The following is a 19,883-nucleotide window of genomic DNA, read 5'->3' as shown; positions in this document are numbered from 1 at the left end:
TTTAGTTCATGTGGACCTTAGAATAAAGATTGTGTTGTAATATCAAATTAAAATTTTAATTTAGAGGTAGATTTAGAAAAACGGCACTTCAGAATCGACTCTAGTAGATTATAACAAATCCATAGAACATTGGACGTACATAAGACAGTAATAAGAGTCGCTAAATGCAGGTGGTTTAGGATCGTACCAATCATACTTTGTAACGAAATATGGGTTGATGAGACTTATGTTCAAAAGGGAAAAAACGACCTGTTGAACTACCCAAAGAGTGCGATGTTTAAAGCCTGAGCCAAACGAAAAAGCTTCAAATTCCACTAGTTGGGAATCGTACTTTATATAATAAAGCATTCCATACATAATTGATTGGGAATCGCCTTTAGATAAGGCGAAATGTGTAGTTCAGTTACCATTTATATAGGTAAATTAATTCTTATTCTTAAAATATATATTTTGATTTACCGTGCTTCTACATCTTAAACATTGTCACAAGATTTTTTCCATTTTGAGTTTTGAGTATTTTAATTAATTGTTTATAGATATTTTTTATAATAACTTTTGGTTTCATTTACGAAGAAATGGAGGTGTTTAGTTACGATAGTTCATTGCGCACATTTCTCACTACTACTCCTGCGACGGTATCGCCCTCTAGTGTTAGGAGTTTCTATGCCTCCTTCGTTAATATACATATATACATACACACATTAAGAAAGAAGAGGGCTCAACATCAAACTGACACCAACTTTCAAGCAAATAACCACACCGTTTAAAAGTAGCCCCCGGAGTTGAAGCCGGGGTAAAGGAGTCCGCCCCAAGACCCTCACCAACCCTTCATCCAGAAGGGTGTGATGATCACGTTGATTGCACATTAATCCCTTATACATAAAAACGTAAAACCTTTTATAAACCTATTTTAGCTATTGAACGGTTTTGTCCTTCTTTTGCACTAAATTCCCAATTTGAATTAAAGTAAAAAAGCAGTGTAATAGTTAAAATAGATTTGTAGATTTAAATTTTTATGAATAAGATGATAAAGCGTTTGACGTAACTTATTGAACAACTTAGAGTGGACTGAACATCTCTATTCTGTAACATCCGATTTATCTTTAGATATATCGTAGGGAAATAGACAATTTCAGCCATCTGATCATCTGACATGAGTAATTGTTTTTGTATATTCTTACAAAAAGGATTTTTCCTCTGGAGCATGCATTCATAGGCATTGTGACACTTAATGCGACAATTTGACGTCGAATCTACAAAATATTATAGGTATTATATTATCAATTTTTTTTTGATGGGTGAGAATGGAATGTTAACTCCGCCTGCGTTAACGGGATACGCTGGCGGAGCACCAGTGAAGGGTGATAGCTGAGAATGAAAACAGGCCAGTTAGCCCATCATGATGAATTCATCAGGAATTAACCATGATAGTTTCCAGGGGGAACCGCGAGGAGGTCGACATGGTTGGATATATTGCTAGTAATGGGATTCTTAGTCTCCATTACTAACAATCCCTTTCCCCACAATATTAATATATTAGGTATATTGATGATAATAATGATACTTTACTAAATAATTATAAATATATATTTTTAATAAAGAATTCTATGTACCAATATAATAGCTAAATTTGACACTTTAGAATTGATATTTGTTTGTTACATCACGTCGTAAGTAAAATAGTTGAACGGATTTAAAATTTTAAATGTTATAGTCGAATCAGACCGATTAAAAAATGTGCGTCTTTTTTATCACAATTAATCGAGCTAATCATGAGATATCTTAATCTGTGAATACAAATTTTCTTATCTCGAACATAATAAATGTAAAATATTCATTGAATATGAAATAATAACAAGATCACGATGATTAACAAATTGGTCTTGTACATAAATAACATTTTTTGCTTAACACTATTTTTTATTAGTATTGTAATTAGAATCGGATCGGATGGTTTAAAGTAGCTTGCGCTTATAAACAAACAATGTTGTTACGTCATATAAATGTGCCAGGGCAACCCACTACCAGTGTCAGCAGTTTATCAGTGGAACTGTCAATTGTGTACCTAAGCAAAAAAGTGAAAGTAATAATTTGCTTTTACGGTACATGCGTACCGTTACTACTATTATTTAGCTGCATTGCAGTAAACTGTTCATTCATATATTATGCAATGTTTCAGGGCATACAAATACTTCACTCTACATTCGGTCTAAGATTCTTTCCTAAATAATAATTAAAATACACCAAAACAAGTTGTCAATAATAATATAGGTGTTAACTGTTTGTGTATATTTGTATAAATTTTAATAGTGATGACATGTGTGAGTTGTGTTAAAATGGATTATGGAGTCGAAGACGGTCAAATACCAAGGGAATTTATAGAATTTGATTTTGCCGAAGATGCTTTGGAATTTGAGGTTAGAAATTTTATTGTTATTATTTTCAATAGTAATGAGATAGGATCTACCTTTATTATCAGTGTTGTGACTCATTTTTGACAACATTTTTTAGCCAATAATTAAGTAGATACATACCATTTGTAGAATTTCAATAAATAATTATTCAAGGAACTGGATACAATATCCCTGAGTAGGTATCAATGTTAAACTAGGTACGAAATCCTCCAAGTCAATAAATTATTTTCAATTTGAATAAGTAGTGAATACCATCATATTTACTTTTTTTATAAATAGCCAAAACTCAATTTTTTATTTATTTATTGTGTATGTTTTTGATATAGATATAGTAAGTACCGAATTGACAAAAGTAACTTGTGTCTCATGATGATGTAGGTATGTGTTGAATTAATTACTATAATATTAAAAATAATAGGGTTGGCAAACTGTAATTGTCAAAGTAATAAACGTCAATCAATAGCAATGGTAAGGGGTTACAGTCAGTCAGAATAAGATTTTTTTTGTGAACTTATTCCGTAGCGCCATCTGTTTTTAGAATTAACCTACTAGTGCAAACATTTTAAAACAGATGTCGCTATTTTGACATAGTAAAATAATATAAATACTAAACAAAAAGTGGATTTTGCTTATTACAACCAAGGGGTAATAAGTGCATATATTACAACAAAATAATCTATGCTGTGATAACGAAAAATACTGCAACTAAAAAATATGAGTGCATTACTCTACCTAGGACCTACATTATAATCACGAAATCTCTAGCCATAAGTTTGAGCCCGCCACAGAAAGTAAACACACTAACAACAGTAGGTAAGAGAGCACCGATAAAAAACGAACCGCTGCGAACGTAGGTAGCCAGCTATCTACGGACAACCACACAACTCAGTGTTAATATCATAGTGTAAACGTTTGGCCGTCTGAGCGGATATTTTAGTGAGAATGCGTTCCCGTAGTGTCGCTAATTTGAGTAGTTGGTAGTCGTACTACTCATTTTATCAGCGAGTTTCGTGTGGTCCATTATTTTTAATATGGTTTGTGGTGATAGATCATGCAGTTGTGGTGCGTTTTGTCGCCGTTTATTTTGCCGCTCACACACCTCGGACTCTAGCGTTAATGAAGAAGAAACTGCTCCCGTCACCTTGGTAATTCTAAATTACAACGTACTACGTAATAAAATAGTTTTAAGCATAATTTATGTACTTAGCACTTACCTCATCGTTGCTTTTCCTTGTATTCATTGATAATATTATATTGTTGGATTAGCAAAACGCAATAAATATATTCATGAATTACTCATAAATTAATACATACGTACCTACTTATTTATAATTTAGACCAAATAATACTTGCGTTTTCGAGGGCATGAAAAAAAAACAGGTTGCATCCCATGGGATTCCAACGCCGCGCCGGGGTGCCACTCGCCCTTTATGCATCCCCGGTTAGAAAAACTTTTCGTTATTTCGTAGGTACTACATATATTGTTTATCAGTGTCTCTGTAAGATGTAATTTAATTAAAATGCCCCTCATCGATGTAGTAATCAGTTTGATGGGCTCCTTTAAAAAATTCAGGGTGACTATGTATACAAAGCCCTAATCTTGCTGCATACATAGACTACTTAAGCTGGTAACTATTTTGATAAACGGTCACCAAACATAACAGACCAATAAACTGAATTAATAATAGAATTAAGTCAAAATTATTATAAATTTAGTTTAAGATGATCATAAAATAATGATTCCGTGAAAATATGAAATTAAATTATTAGGTTACTAGTTTCTGCGCGCGGCTTTGCTCACGTGTGGAATTCGATTTCTTGTTCTATAAAAAATCGCATGTCTAACTCTAAAACTAATGAGATTCCATTTTCAAAATTCTTTTCTATTATTTACTTACGCTATACAAAGATTCTATTTGCAAATTTTCAAGAGTCAGTGGTTTCGGCTGTCCGTTGATGTATCTTGTTTTATGCAACTTAGAATGGCAATCAAGCTAACGGCTCACCTGATGGAAAATGGTTCCCGTCGCCTATAGACATGAACGGGACTTTTTGAGGACTGAGGTACCTCTATACCCTGTAAATTTACTGCCATATCTCACCCTTCAAACCAAAATACAGTCATGCAAACACAACTGTTTTAAGGTTGGAACAATTAAAGTATAATCTTTCGAAAAGATAAAGTAACAAGCAAATGTGCTGACTGAACCACTATAATCAATTGACTTCAAAAAGAAAGGGGTATTCAATTCGGTTGAATGGGGGAAAGGGATTGTTAACAATGGTTGTTTGGGGGAAAGGGATTGTTAACAATTGTTATCAGGTTTTTTTTTATAGGTGATAATGAAATAGTAACCCCACCCGCGCTATCGGTATACGCTGATAGGGCACCAGTGAAGGATGATAGACGAGGATGAAACAGGTCAATTAGCCCATCGTGACGAATTTAACGAGAATTGTTCGCGATGGTTTCCAGGGGGAACCACGCGGAGGTTGACCTGATAGGGCATATTGCTGAGCTAATGAGGCTGTCAAACTCCATTGCTAACAATCCCTTCCCCCCATTGTTATCAGGTTGTATCCACGTGGTTGCCCCTGGAAACCATCGTGATTGATTAATTGTTAGATTCATCACGGTGGGCTAACTGACCTGCTTCATCTTCACCTATGATCTCTCACTGGTGCCCCTACAGTGTATACCGATAGCACAGGCGGGGTTACCATTCCATTATCATCCATTAAAAAAAAAATGTGTTGAAATTTATTTTAGTTATCATCATCATATCAGCCTTTAACTGTCTACTAGCCACTACTGGGGGAAAGGGATTGTTACTAATGAAGTCTAATAACCCCGTTGCTAGCAATATACCCTCTCAGGTCGACCTCCACGTGGTTCCCCCTGGAAACCATCGTGATTGATTAATTGTTAAATTCGTTACGGTGGGCCAACTGACCTGCATTTATTCTCAACTATTATCTTCCACTGGTACCTCTTCGATGTATACCGATAGCGCGGGCGAGGTTACCATTCCATTTTCACCCATTAAAAATTTGTCACTACTAATATAGGTCTCCCCCATACGGAGAGTTCTATTTTAGTTATAATTAGCTGAAATTTAATTTGAATAAAATATATTTTTAGCTAGAATTGTCTGTGTACCAAATTTTAAACGAATCCATTCAGCCGTTTAAGTATAATTGAAAACTTATCAAATATTCACTTTTTAATATTTCACTTGCTTATTTTAGTAGAAATACGTAGAAAAAAATATAAGTGGTTTGTATGCTTATTTTTGAGTTTCGATAATAATTGTAGCAGCATAGTTAACTACAAGTAGCTGGATAAGTAACTAACTACCTACCTCAGTTATACTACTAATAGTAGATTTATTTTTAATTATCACGTTAGCGATAAGATTTTTATCTTGTATCTTAATGAAGTAAATCTTAGGATTACTTAATTACAGTATATGTATTATATATAAGACAAAGGCCTGCACAAACGATGAGTATCTTGAAACTCAAACAGTACTCGTAATATATAAAACAAATTGAACTAAAAATAAATAACTAACTTAACAAGAATGAATGGAGATGTCGGTAGGGGCCGCCCTAGACGGACGTATGTCGACCAAATAGGCGACGTGCTGAAGAAGGGCCAAATTAAAAGTACCCGTAACCGACGAGCGTACAAGATTGATGAATGTGGAAGAAGCGAATGAGGTCTACAGATATGTATGTATGTATGTAAATAACTAACTTAGAAAATAGTATCACAACTAATAATCTATACATTTAAACTAATTTTTAAATATGATTCAAAAAATAAAAATATAATCCTACCATATATATACCACTGCGTATTGTATACCGATAGCAACGCACTTTGACTTCAAAGATTTCAGGGTCAAAGTAGATCCAAAGTACTCGTTATGTCAGTAATATAGAACTGTAATGAAGAACCATTCGTGACCCTATAATATTAAAAACCATTAGTAAATTTAAAAGCACCAGCCTCTACGTATCTCTAAAAATAAAACTTCAATTTATTATTACAGTGAAATCTTTATTCCAAGGACTAATAAGAACTATATTTATAATATACCTCAGTTACGTACTTTAAATTTAATTTCGTAACGTCAAAATTATACAGTATTTTTTTTTTTTATAATTTTCTCGCTCACTGTGTCATATTATATACTTAAGTATTCAAATATAACTCATATTAAGAAAAAAATAATAAAAATATAATACATGGACATATTTATAGCATGTTGATGGATTGATGAACATCTTAAGGATTTTCATTTATATAACGTGCCTATTTACATACCTAACAAAAGATGCAGCTTCTGAGCATGGAATACATAATAAGTAATTTATTTTATTATATTTAAGTCTTTTTTCTTTCATGTAATAAATAATAAAAAGTTCAAGCTTTTTCTAAACATACGTACTTACTGACTTCAGTTGTGAAAAAATATAAGGAACTGAGACGTGAGTCAAGGATACAGATTTACCTTTCCAATTAATATCATCAAATGAAATTATAATTGGCAAAAGTAATGCTTGTGTACTATATAAGTACAGAAAAAATACAGTTGAAATAAGAATTTCCTCCTTTTTAAAGTTGATTGAAAATAATAAAACTTGCTCCATCTTGCTTGCCTATCTGCTTGACATTGAACTCAGGACGATCCTTCATCTTATGTATGTGGATTATTTATTTTTAACCCACCAAGTTAGGTACCTACTGTTTCTGTTGATAAATTTGGGAACAGAGTTAGATTTTTAGCGGATCAAACTGTGCAAAAATAGGTTTGCAGTAAACTTAGTTTCATTATATATATTAGCGGCTCCCCATGGGAAACATCGTGGTTAAGAATTAACTCATCACGATGTGGAATTCAACGTGAGCTAACTAACCTGCTTTTATCATTAGCTATCATCTCTCACTTCCGCGCCAATATATACCGATAAATTCACTCACCCATTAAAATAAATATTTTCAATTATTAAACTTATAAAATACATTCTTTTTAATGGCTAAAAATAAAATGGTAACCCCGCCTACATTTTCGAGGTACCAGTGAGAGAGAGAATAAAGACAGGTCAGTTTGCCCGTCGTGAAGAATTCGACAAGAATTAATCACGATGTTTCAGGGGGAATCACGTAGAGGTCGACCAGATCTGGTATATTGCTAGCAATAGGGCTGTTATACCATACTATTAACAATCTCTTTCTTATCGTATAAAGTGCATTTACAATAATAAGGATAGTTGTCCTTTTTGTATTCTATATTTTCTAGGTCATGAGTCAATCGACAAATTACATCAGGCGCGGCTAGTTCACACCTAGTATCAATTAAATCAACCTATAAAGGTCTGACCCCTTAAACAAGTGATAAATGTATCGTTAGATATATTATAGCTACCGCGTGCATGGAGTAAAACGGGACAACGCCGTCCAACACAAAAAATACTAGGCCCAGCATCCAGCGTTGCCAGGTTGGGTTTTTAATCTTGCAATTTAGTGTAAATTATTAAAAAAAATTATTGCGAATTTTAGAAAAAAATTTGGAGAAAGTAAAATATTTTTGGAGAATTTTGGGTATTTTTTTAAAGTTTTAACATTTGTAAACAGTATAAACGTATATATGAACGAAGGTAAAAAATTATATAATAACACATCAATTTGGAGAAAAAAATATTTAATGTTTAGGTAAAAATCCAGCAACCCTGCCAGCGTCTTATTCCGAAGTTGGACTCGTGTGTGACTTATCTAGGGGTAATAAATAATATTTGTACAGGTTATTAGTGTTTCAATCAGTCTCTACGAATTATTATTAAATTAGTTTCAATAATGTATCAGAGATTTTTTTTTAATTTTGAATTTTAGTTAGCAATACCTAGCACGACTACATCTAAACTAATCTACACTAATATTATAAAGAGTTAAATTTTCTGAGTTTAGATGTTCTTCCATTTTTAAATCATAATGGTGCAGTACAATAACATACGACAAAATACCAGCCTTACTAAAATGTGTTGAACAGTCTAAAAGAGATACAAATAAATCTTGCACCCTTGCGAAGCCGGGGCGAGTTGCTAGTATTTAGAATAAAAAGGAAAGGTTTTATTTTTTGTTTATAATAAAAAAACTCCAAAAGTTCTTAACCAATTTTAAACATCTTTCACCTATAGAAAGCTGCATTGTCAACGAGTAACATAGAATCTATATTATTTTAAATAAAATTTATAAGTACCAGTAGCGGATCGCTATGTATTCGTATTAATAAATAAAGGATCGTTTTTGTCAGAATCAACAAAGTAGTAACTATCAAAATTGGTTACCATTTTCCGACTTCAGAAAAGACGACAATATATCAATATATATCAGTATCATATTATCAATACCTATTTTTTGTGTGTAAAGATATATTTGTTAATTCGGCACCGAGTTTATTAATTTTTTTCACAATTAATAGCTTTAGTCGTTGTATATATTGGTTATAATTTATAAGATTCCCCCTAGAGACTACAATATGAGGTTCTTAAAAAAGGGTCGTAATAAAGTCAATGGTGAACTAAGAGGAGGACGGAAAGGGCGGCTTGCCCCGGGCCTCTAATCCTGGGGGCCAAAGCCTTCATTTTCCTTATCAATATCCTTATTCTACGTATGTTTATTTACGTCTTATTTACATTTTACATGCAACATTTTAACTAAATAAATATAAACACTTATACATACAAATGTGTACTGAATAGAAAATACGTAAAATTTCATCGTATTCTTAAACTAAGGGTCTTATTCAGCTTTGCCGCGATGGGCCTGTGACGGGTTAGTCCGCCACTGAATGAGGTTTCATCGAAATTTAACACGTGCGTGAAATCTATCTTGTTACATGTGTCCATAACTGTAACCCCATTTACCATCAGACGGGCCGCGTGCTTGTTTGACAATGAGTTGCAGAGCAAAAACTTATTAGGCTTTAACGTTTTCACGGGATATATATATATATATATATATATATATATATATATATATATATATATATATATATATATATAGTAATATGGGCGTATTTCCTATATAAATTTCAATGTTCTACCGGGAGATATATACTCGAGAGTATATCTCGTATTTACGAAAATCCTGATGGATGTTACATGTTAAAACATAAATGTTTTGTTGTTTTTTGCAGTAGTCTGTAAGAAAATATTGCTTTAAATAAAACAGAATCTAAAAAATACAGTGAAGATTGTGTATCTTGTGAGAATCTCATATTTTTAAGGTTGTCTTTTCAGGTTAATAAAAAAGTTGACAACTCTATTGGGCTCTCGCCTTACAAGTAGTGAATAAGTAAATACATATAACTAGGTAGTTTGCGTTTTGCGTTATTATGATTTCATCCAATATACAGTCCACCGACGTATTTTATTTTCAGAACGAAAGCCAAGTTCGTCTGATGTCATTGCTACTTCGAAGTAGGTAGCAGTAGCGAGAAACCCAGTCAAATCAACAATTTCCGCGTTTTCATATTAAACAACATGAGATGTGATTAAAAGTAGGTATCTATTTTAGTCTACTGGCTTAGATATCTACAACTATTATATCATCTGGACCACAGCAAGGTTGTGTTAGTAGGTAGGTATAGCTAACTTGCGCTAGATAATATATTAGCGGTGTGTTAAACAAGAAACTTTGATTACACGTCTAATTGCTTTGTCGGACATTGAGAATGGGTAAATTGTACTTCTGTTTGTATGAAACTAACCGGGTTTCCCATGTATCTTACTTATCGATTCTATAATTAACCCATGCTGTCCCACTTTTAGGTAAAGGTCTCCTTCAAAAACTTCCTGTTCTGCACCACCTCAAGCCAGTCCATTTTAAATGCATCTAGGTCCTCATACTGTACTTTACCTATACATACGAAAATTTGTAATTCCGCGTAGTATTGATTTAACAAGAATTACTCAAGAATAGGCGTTGTTGGGTGAACTGTTGATGGTTTTCGACACGCGACCTTTTTACGTCGGCATACTCGTAATAGAGCTTTAGTAGTTATAGCATATGTAAATAGATTTATGGAAGAATCTCCAATACATTACGTAATATACATATCTATGTATTTAACTGCAGTTTTATTATAACAATTTGTATTTAAACAGTTTATACATAAAGTTTGTCTCCGCACCTACGGAACCTTAATAATGCGTTTCGGACGCTCCTTTGGCCATTTTACATCTAATTCTTATTATGACTCATGTCATATCCAATTTGTCATTCAATACAATATTCATGCTGAGCTCTATACTTAAATTAGGCAGTTTGGTTTATAAGTTATAAGGTACATATGACAGTACATTTATATTCTACACACGGGAAGGCAGGTGCCACTTTGTTGCAACATCAATCATAAAAGATGACCTCATGTTCTATTAAAACGGTCAAAGGAATTCGTGCAGTGAAATGCTGATTGATTTTGTTAGATTCTATTTATTTTCATGCCAGATCTCTTATGGGGAATGCTTAAGCTTATATTCTTACGTATAATTATTTAATTACATCTCGTCTGATTCTGAGCACCTTCTACTTCTTTTACTAGCAGTTCACAAATACACAATGGGGGAAAGAGATCGTTAGTAATGGAGATTGAGAATCCCATTGCTAGCAATATATCCAACCAGGTCGACCTCCTCGCGTTTCTCCCTGGAAACTATCATGGTTAATTCCTGATGAATTCATCATGATGGGCTAACTGGCCTGTTTTTATTCTCATCGATCACCCTTCACTGATGCTCCGCAAGCGTATCTCAGCGCAGGCGAGGTTGCTATACCATTTTCACCCATCAAAAAAAAATACAGGTACAATCTTGGTCAGTTGATCATTTGTAAAGAATCTAGATAGTTATCTAGACTCTTGTGCTGGACATCTTATACCCATCAAAGATTAGTGAAAATGAGAATGAAGATAGGTATCTTCATTCTCATTTTCAACCGTCTTCCAAAAAGATTCTCAATTCATCTGTATAGTTATGTTACTCGCTAATGTAGCCATTTTGATAATTATTATTAAATACAGGGTTTACTTTCGTGTTGATCCCATATAAATTTTGTAACGATTAAAACCATCCATTTTTTCAAAACAAAAATCGCTTCTCAAAATCAAGTAAAATTCGCCTCTTCTCTTCGAGCAGATTATTTCTTTTAAAATCAACTCTTTTCAATGTATTATCTAAAATATCGTCATTATTAATATTATAAATGTAAAAGTGAGTTTATTTGTTTGTTTCATTAGGTAACAAACCAATAGGCGCCTTAACCAATCATTCTGAAATTTGGTGTAAAATATTGTATGAGATGGAGAAAACTACTTTTTCCTGGTCACTGAACATATTCCTGTTTCACAGACAAAGTTGCGGGTAAAAGCTAGTTTGTGGTTCGACGCGAATGAAGTCGCTGTATTTCTTGGAGCAAAATGAAACGCGTTTTATCACGCCAACACTATTCTTATTTCAAATCAATTTGCTCTTACACTATCGATTATGAAACTCGGTCTGGCCGCCTTACCTATGTGTATACTGGGCCAGTAAAATATCAAATCTAAATATAGGTGCCTACTCCTGGTTAAATAACAGAATCAGGAATCGAAACAATGAAAATACGCACACACGACTAATATCTAAAAGCAAAGGGAAATGTTTGTTAGTAACAGAGATTATAGTCCTGATATAGGTGATTGACCTCTACATGATCCTTAGAAACCACTGCAGGTCAATTGACCTGATTTCATCACTCGTCGACATCCCGCCTGAGCATATCAATACCGCAGGCAGCTACCATTCCATTTTCATACCACAAAAAAAACTAGCGACCGAGTAAAAGAGATTGAATAGATGATGTCGTATGACAAAAAATTACTGCAATTTTAAAAAAAAAACCCTTATTACATAAAAATCTCTAATATTCCCTGGATGTTTCAGACGCAATTGGCAGAAGCTCGTGATGTGAAGTTTACCCAGAAACTGAGTGAGCCGTTATCCATTGGATCACACATTGTTTGCACTGGAACACTAAGCGAAGATCTGCCATGGTTAATATATATCTATATTTTTAATTTTAGTTTAAGAATCCACAAAAAAATGTACTTCAACCTACCTAAAATTAACCTAGAATAACTTTACTCTGGAAAAAAACTGTTATTTATAATTTAAAAAATATATCTATAATAATCCATCAACAGGTTTGCAGTGAACATTGGTTGTGGAGACGTTGACTCTGTCCAGAGTGACATAGCTGTTCACTTCAATGTTCGCCTTCCACAATGCTACGTTGTCAGAAATACACGTTACCGAAACAAATGGGGACCTGAGGAAACCACGGCGTTTAGGTATATGTTAAATCTTTGCCCTGTAAGCACCCCAATTTCGGATTTGCAAAACCCAGTTTGATAAATTAGACAATCCAAACCCCCAATTCAACAAACAGCAAAATTTTCTTTTATATTTAAATTTTATTTTATATATTAAATATGTATGTAATGATTTCGAGGGATATTTACAGGCCACTATTTAAAATTAAAAATATATTAATAAATTAACAACATTTTTTACTTACTTTCTCCCGTGACTTCTTTGCGTAACCAGTATATGTCGATTAACCGGGATAAAAGTAGCCAAGAGGGCACAAAGAAATAAAAAACAAACATACTTTCATATTTATGATATTAGAAAGAATAAGGATCTTCATATTTTAGAGATTGGATATCCTATGATAATTACCAGTTTCTCAGTAAATTTATACGAGTTCCTGATAGCGAATTCTACGAAATTCATAATTTAATATTGTCTACTGCTTTTAATTTCTATTTAACTTTATTTCAGAATATTTCCTTTCAAACTAGATCGTCCGTTCACAATAGAAGTAGTAGTTGACGAAAAAGAAACTTTGTGGGCAGTTGACGGAGAACATTATTGCAGTTTTGCGCACAGGAACCCTAGTGCACTAGCAGCCGTATGGGTCCAAGTAACAGGCGTTCGAGATGCTGCATTAAACATCAATAAGACTGAAATATACCCCACCTTAGCACCGCCACCTGCAGAGGTATGAAAGCTTATTTTGTGCTCCAAGCATCAATCTTTTCTGTGTAGTGGCCGAATGAAAATATAATAACTTTTATAACCTAGAATGTTTTTTTTTTTTTTTTTATAGAACTTAGAATGGCAAACAAGCTGACGGCCCACCTGATGGAAAGTGGTATCCGTCGCCTATAGACATGAGCAGTACCATGGACATAACAGAGTATACTGTTTCGCCCATGATACCCCCCATGCGTTGCCATTCCTGAGGACTCAGGTGTTATTCCTCTGTACCCAGTAAATTCACGCCATATCCCACCCTTCAAACCGAAACACAGCCATGCAAACACAACTGCTTCACGGTTGAAACACGAATGGGACAGAGGTACCCAAGCAATCGACTTTTGTACAAAGTCTCCCTCTGGTAAAACCTAGAATGTGCTAATAAAGGGATTGTTAGTAATGGGGTCTAATAGCCCCATTACTGGCAATATACCCTCTCAGGTTGACCTCCACGTGGTTCCCCCTGGAAACCATCATGTTTAATTCTTGTCGAATTCATCATGGTGGGCCAACTAACCTGCATTCATTCTCACCTATCATCTTCCACTGGTGCCTCGTCGGTGTATACCAATAGCGCGGGCGGGGTACCAATCCATTTTCATCCATTAAAAAAGAAATATGCGACTAAAGGTACAAAGCACAATAGGTATTTTAATGGATAATAATATAATAGTAACCCCGCCTGCGCTATCGGCAATCGCTAAGGGGGCACCAGTGAACAGCGATAGATGAGAATGAAACCAGGTCAATTGGCCCATTGGTGACGAATTATATAAGAATAAAACACGATGGTTTCCATGGAAAATCGCGTGGAGGTTGGCCTGACAAGGTGTATTGCTAGCAATGAGGATTACCGACCCCATTACTAACAATCCTTCTCCCTCCAAATATAATAAGTAAACAAATACAAGTGAGTAAATTGGAGCTGGAATTAAAAGGCTATTTCATAACAAGTTGCCTGGCTAGTGTAGTAATAGTACGCCAGTATCTTTCTGCCGGGGAAAGAAACTGTTAGTATTAGGATTTAACAGCCCCATTATTAGCAATATAACCTATTCTCACCAGCGTTTACCAATATAAACTTTCTATATGGGATAGAGCCTTCTTTATTCCATAGGACACGGCATAGGGCATAGGCTACTATTTATCCCGGTCACGCGAAGTTAAAACGTTTTAACGGGAAGAAGCTAATTTAGGTAAAGAGTTGGATATATTTTGCTACTAGATTCATTTTGCTACAAAAATACCACTGACTAATTAAAATGATAACCTTTTCAGGTGCCTTTTAGAGTATCCTTGGACGCGCCAGTTGAGGGTATCGAGCCGAATTGGAGGCCGAATATAATCGCTGCCTTAACTAAAGGAATACCCGAGGGTCATCAAATTGTTATTCGCGGAAAGTAAGTAATAGATTTTAATATTTTTTTACTTTATTTGTAAGTAGACATAAAATTCAATTATTTAAATTTATTTTATAACAGACTCCGATTCAAGTAATAGTATTTAAAAATCTCTAACACTACTTTTTTAGAACAGGTACAGGTAGGATAGGTACGAGGTTGATCCCTCTGTAATGCAAATATATTTAGGTAGTATCCATAGGTCACTGGTTCAGATCCGGCTCGAAGGATCAATGTTTGGAGTATACAAAAATTAAGATGTTAATAAATTATAACTCTACGCATAAATTATTGTTAGGAAAATTATAATGAACAATAAATAAATATTCGTGGTGTTCTTGCTTACAGAGTACTAACTGATTTTCAATAATGAAATGATGTGTGAGAATTGAGAATATGTAAATTAACTAATGCTACGACTGTATTATTTGCACATTGCTCATACAGTATTTTTCTTATGTATTGTTCTGGGAGTTTTTTCTATATACATTTGTGTTTACAAAAAATATATTTAGAACTTACATGTGTGTGTGTATATATGTAGTTATTATATTATTACCGAGTACCTGGAATACAATTTATTATAGATTTGAGATTTGGATATAGATTTGAGGGCAACTTTTTATAAGTGAAACAATTTTTAAAATCGGTCGAGTAGTTTTTGTTTTTATCCGTTATATCAAATCTTCCCTCTTCTAATATTAATATAGCACAGGTAATGTAATATACTAGTAAATAATGGCATGTTTATTGTTATTGTAATATATTATTTTATATCAGATGAGATGCATAACATCCTAGTTCTCGGAAATATATGATACTGAATAAGTGAGTAGATCCTAATATCACTCCAGATTGCGTCCAATGCTGCACTCATTCGCCATCGATCTGGTGGATGTGGCGCGCGAGTGGCCACGCCCCAACGTGCTCTTGCACACCAACCTTCGTGCGCACGATCACGCACAGCGCGACCGCCAGCTCGTCGTGCTCAATGCTTGGCTTGGAGCATGGGGGCCCGAGCGACGCCAAAGGACGGCGCGACTCATCCCCGCACAATTTGTGAGTATTTAATACTAAATTGACATACTAAAATGTTTATTTTTAAGAAATATTTATGACTGCCCATTAAATAGGCCATCGGCTTGTTTGCCATCCCAAGACCAAATCATAAAAAAAATATTCAGAATGTCTAAAAATACGTTAATTAATAATTTATGTGTATTTACGGACTCAATGTACAAATATTTTTCAGACTACGTTCCGCATCATTCGAGGAGCGAACGAGTGGTCAGTGTATGCCGACGATGTACTTATAGGTGAACTAGAGTATCGTGCCTCTCCTGCCGGTGCCAAAGCTGTGAGACTGCGTGGGGACTTGTACCCACAACAAATATATATATGCCCCTCCACGAGCTCACCTATTGGTGATAACGCCCGTCCATGAACGGCAGTGTCTATTGCTGTCAACATGTTATTACTTAATTGCCGTATGGCAGTAACGATTTAGCTTCAATTTTGATGGCTATCAATGTATTTGCGCCTTAATCTGTTTGACAAATAATAAGTAGGTATGTTTTTACTATTGCATAATTATAAGCACTCACAATCAACTTAGAGCATACCTATACAGGACATGACTTCACATGATTCGCTTGTACACTTATTAGTCGTCATATTGAAGTGACTATTATTGCTTACTCAAGTGTAAAATGATGTAATATTCAACTTTCATAAAACTCCGAATTTTATATTACTATTAGAAAGACTAATAAGACACAATCGGCATAAGCAAATAACATCATGCCCTCAATTCATCTCAGTTTGAGAGAAGCTTCGTTTGAAACTATAATCCAATATAACTGCCACTACTTATATGAAATTAAAAAGAGAATATTAGGTATATATGTAAAATTTGAATCTGTACAATAATAATACAATTTTTATTCAAACCAAAATGTACTCTCTCATAGTTTTAATTTTTGACTATTTTCGTTTTATTAAATAAGTTATTTTACTTTTAACATTTTTGTATAAGTACTTATATTAAGTAGATATCTTAATGGTATACTTTACTGTTTTGTGATTATCACAATAATGTACCTTAAATTGTTATGTTTAATATAAAAAAAGCTATTTACAATATTAATTTTATACTTTACTAATAAAGATAATGTCAATTTGAGTCTTCATATTATTAAAATAAATTAATTACACCAGTTACATGGTCCTGTAGCCTAAGATAATCTATATTTTGGAAAATATAACAAGAAACCAGACATTTAACCCTTTGAGTGCCGACGAGCGCCATTGCGCTCGTGCGCATCGCAACTAAAAGTGCCACGAGCGTCACAGCGCTCGTGAAATTAGTCGCTGTTTAGCTTGCTGTAAAAAAAAATATTAAAATTGGATAATTTTTGGAGATACAGTTTTTTTAGAAACAAGGGTAAATGACAGCAACACGACAAAGATTTCTTTGGCATTTTTAAGTAGATATGAGTAAAAATCAATGGCACTAAAAGGGTTAACATCCGGGATACAAACCGGTATCTCTAGATCGAGCCAATTTTATAAAGTTCGTTTTCTAATACGGCCAAGTATTGAACCCCATATCTAATTTACACAAACCAACATGCACCGTTCCTGCCATTGCACCACGAAGGTCGTTATTATCGTAGATTAGAGAGACTATGTCATCATTCTATTATTTATCTGGTTTCTAAAACAAAATGTTATCTGTGTCTCTCCCTTATTATTAACTAGCGTTAACATTTCCCTTCACTGTTCTGCTCCTATTGATCGTAGCGTGATGAAAAGTATACTATAACCTGCCCAGGAGTATGAAGAATAATTGTTGTGTACCAAGTTTCGTTAAAATCTGTTGAGTAGTTTTTGTTTCTATAACGAACATACAGACAGACAGACAAAAAATTTACTGATTGCATTTTTGGCATCAGTATCGATCACTAATCATCCCCTGATAGTTATTTTTGGAAATATATAATATTTTATGTACAGAATTGATTTCTCTACAGCTTTATTATAAGTATAGATAATTTGTAATACCTACGAGTTAATTATCGATTGACGAGATCTTTCTGACAAATTGATTATTTTCAAAAATAATCGTATTACTACCTAGTATATTATACAAATCTCTGGGTATTACGTAGCATAATTACTTTTAATCACTTACTGAATGGATTAGATGCACTTTCCCCTGAAAAATAGCGCCCGTAGCTATCAACTGAAAATAAATAATACTGATTAATAATAATATTAATTCCTTTGTCGCTCTGCAAATGGCTATGTAAACCATTATTTGTTACTGTTTATTTGATTTTAGAAACCTAGGCACCTGGTAACTCAATTTTTTTTTTTTTGTTTTCGGATCTGTTTCTTTGGTAACGACGTATTAAACGATAATTATCGTTTAATTCGTAATGAGGATAAACCTCCCCATCTCTAACAATTCCTTCCCCACACGGGCATCAGTAAAGGATGATAAGTGAGAATAAAAAAGCAGGTTCGTTAACCCATCATGTTTTTTTATATACCACTGAGGTGGCAAACAAGCATACGGCCCACCTTATGGTAAGTAGTTACCGTAGCCTATGAACACCTGCAATACCAGAGATATTACGCGTGCGTTGCCGACCCTGAAGAAACCTCTTTATCCCCCCTTTGAAAGACCCCATGCTGTAGTCTCTTGGGAAAACCTCGGCAGGGAGCTCATTCCACAACCTGAGTGTTCGTGGGAGGAAACATTTCTGAAACCGCGCAGTACGCGACCATTGACGCTATAGGACATGAGGATGAACTCCCTGTCGATGGCGAGCCGTACGATGGTAGAAAGTAGCTGTGGGCATCATATTGAACAATTCCTCTGAGCACAATCCATTGTACAGGTGGTAGAACACGCAGAGTGAGGCAAAATTTCTCTTAAGACTCAAGGATTCGATACCGCTTGTGAGCCTGTGACGAATACAGCTGGAATAGCACGATGATTTCCACGTGAAGGTCGAACTGACAGGGTATATTGCTAGCAATGGAACTGGTAGTCCGCATTACTAACAATACCTTTTCTCCTGGCTGCCGTACTGGATGCTTTACTTATGCAATCTTACGGTATTGCTCAGTCTTTGGGTTTGGCGCTAGTTCCTAAATTGTTATACATATGCAACAATAACATTTGTTCAATAGTTGATTCAGATGAATTATCTATGTGTATATGGAGATCTTTACATCGCTTTTAGGTAAAATAAATAGTACTGTAGTACCAAAGATACTGAAAATTCAGTTTCATAACAAATAATGTGCAATTTTTTACTACCCATCACAACTGGTTTTTTTAAACATGCCAAGGTATTATGTTGCCTATTATGCCTTTAATAAACATGAAATGAGACAGGGTATCAAAAAGGAACAGAAAGGAATTTGATATTAGTGATAGTTACAGTTTGATGTTATTATGAGAAATAAAAGAAGCTATAATGGAATCTTAGGTAGGTATAACAGCAACCTTACAATCAGTCTTTATCAATGTTAAAAATCTGACCTGACGCTTCGTGACAGTGATATTTAAGTTTATCGAATATCGAACTGTAATTAATTCGGCGATACATATACTAAAATTGGAATAGATAAAGAAACTGCTGTTTTTTTTTTACTACCAGTCTTGCCCGATTTCCGTACTAGCTTTTAATCTATGGAGTTGGTCAGAAAACATCATGCCAATATTTAATTAAATGATGAAATCACAATAGTGCCAACTTAACTAACAAAAATACTGTCAAGTAGGATGCAAATGGCTGCCATCTAAACTATTTGTGGAACAGTTTTAGCTTTGTATTTGATATTTCTTCTTTTTTTTTTGTGGGAATTACGACTATAAATAATTAATATTGACTCTATTACGAGATCT

The 19,883-nt window shown here is 34.2% G+C and overlaps 1 protein-coding gene and 1 long non-coding RNA gene across 4 annotated transcripts; one reads left to right on the top strand and one right to left on the bottom strand.

The window, feature by feature from the left end:
- Positions 1–1,939: 1,939 nt before the first annotated feature.
- On the top strand, positions 1,940–17,144 carry LOC113512460 (galectin-8-like). 3 transcript variants are annotated; one of them, XM_052900119.1, is made up of 8 exons: positions 2,069–2,083; positions 2,180–2,417; positions 12,405–12,514; positions 12,665–12,811; positions 13,305–13,524; positions 14,841–14,962; positions 15,817–16,021; positions 16,215–17,144. In XM_052900119.1, exons 2-8 carry the CDS (start codon positions 2,313–2,315, stop codon positions 16,404–16,406), a joined length of 1,101 nt encoding a protein of 366 aa, XP_052756079.1. In that variant the 5' UTR covers positions 2,069–2,083; positions 2,180–2,312; the 3' UTR covers positions 16,407–17,144. The 3 variants fall into 3 exon arrangements, with proteins under 3 accessions (XP_052756078.1, XP_052756079.1, XP_052756077.1); XM_052900118.1 differs by having other exon boundaries at positions 1,940–2,417; XM_052900117.1 differs by lacking the exons at positions 2,069–2,083; positions 2,180–2,417 and adding an exon at positions 3,259–3,559.
- LOC116412638 (uncharacterized) lies at positions 17,096–19,645 on the bottom strand. Its single transcript, XR_004223840.2, has 3 exons — positions 19,518–19,645; positions 18,156–18,206; positions 17,096–17,344 (listed from the first exon to the last, which is right to left on the bottom strand). It is a non-coding gene; the product is annotated as an uncharacterized LOC116412638 (long non-coding RNA).
- Positions 19,646–19,883: the final 238 nt, after the last annotated feature.

Source organism: Galleria mellonella, unplaced genomic scaffold (genome assembly GCF_026898425.1).
Source record: "Galleria mellonella isolate WM207_F2 unplaced genomic scaffold, CSIRO_AGI_GalMel_v1 utg64, whole genome shotgun sequence".
Lineage (NCBI taxonomy): Eukaryota > Metazoa > Arthropoda > Insecta > Lepidoptera > Pyralidae > Galleria > Galleria mellonella.
This window is presented reverse-complemented; position numbering and strand designations above follow the sequence as displayed.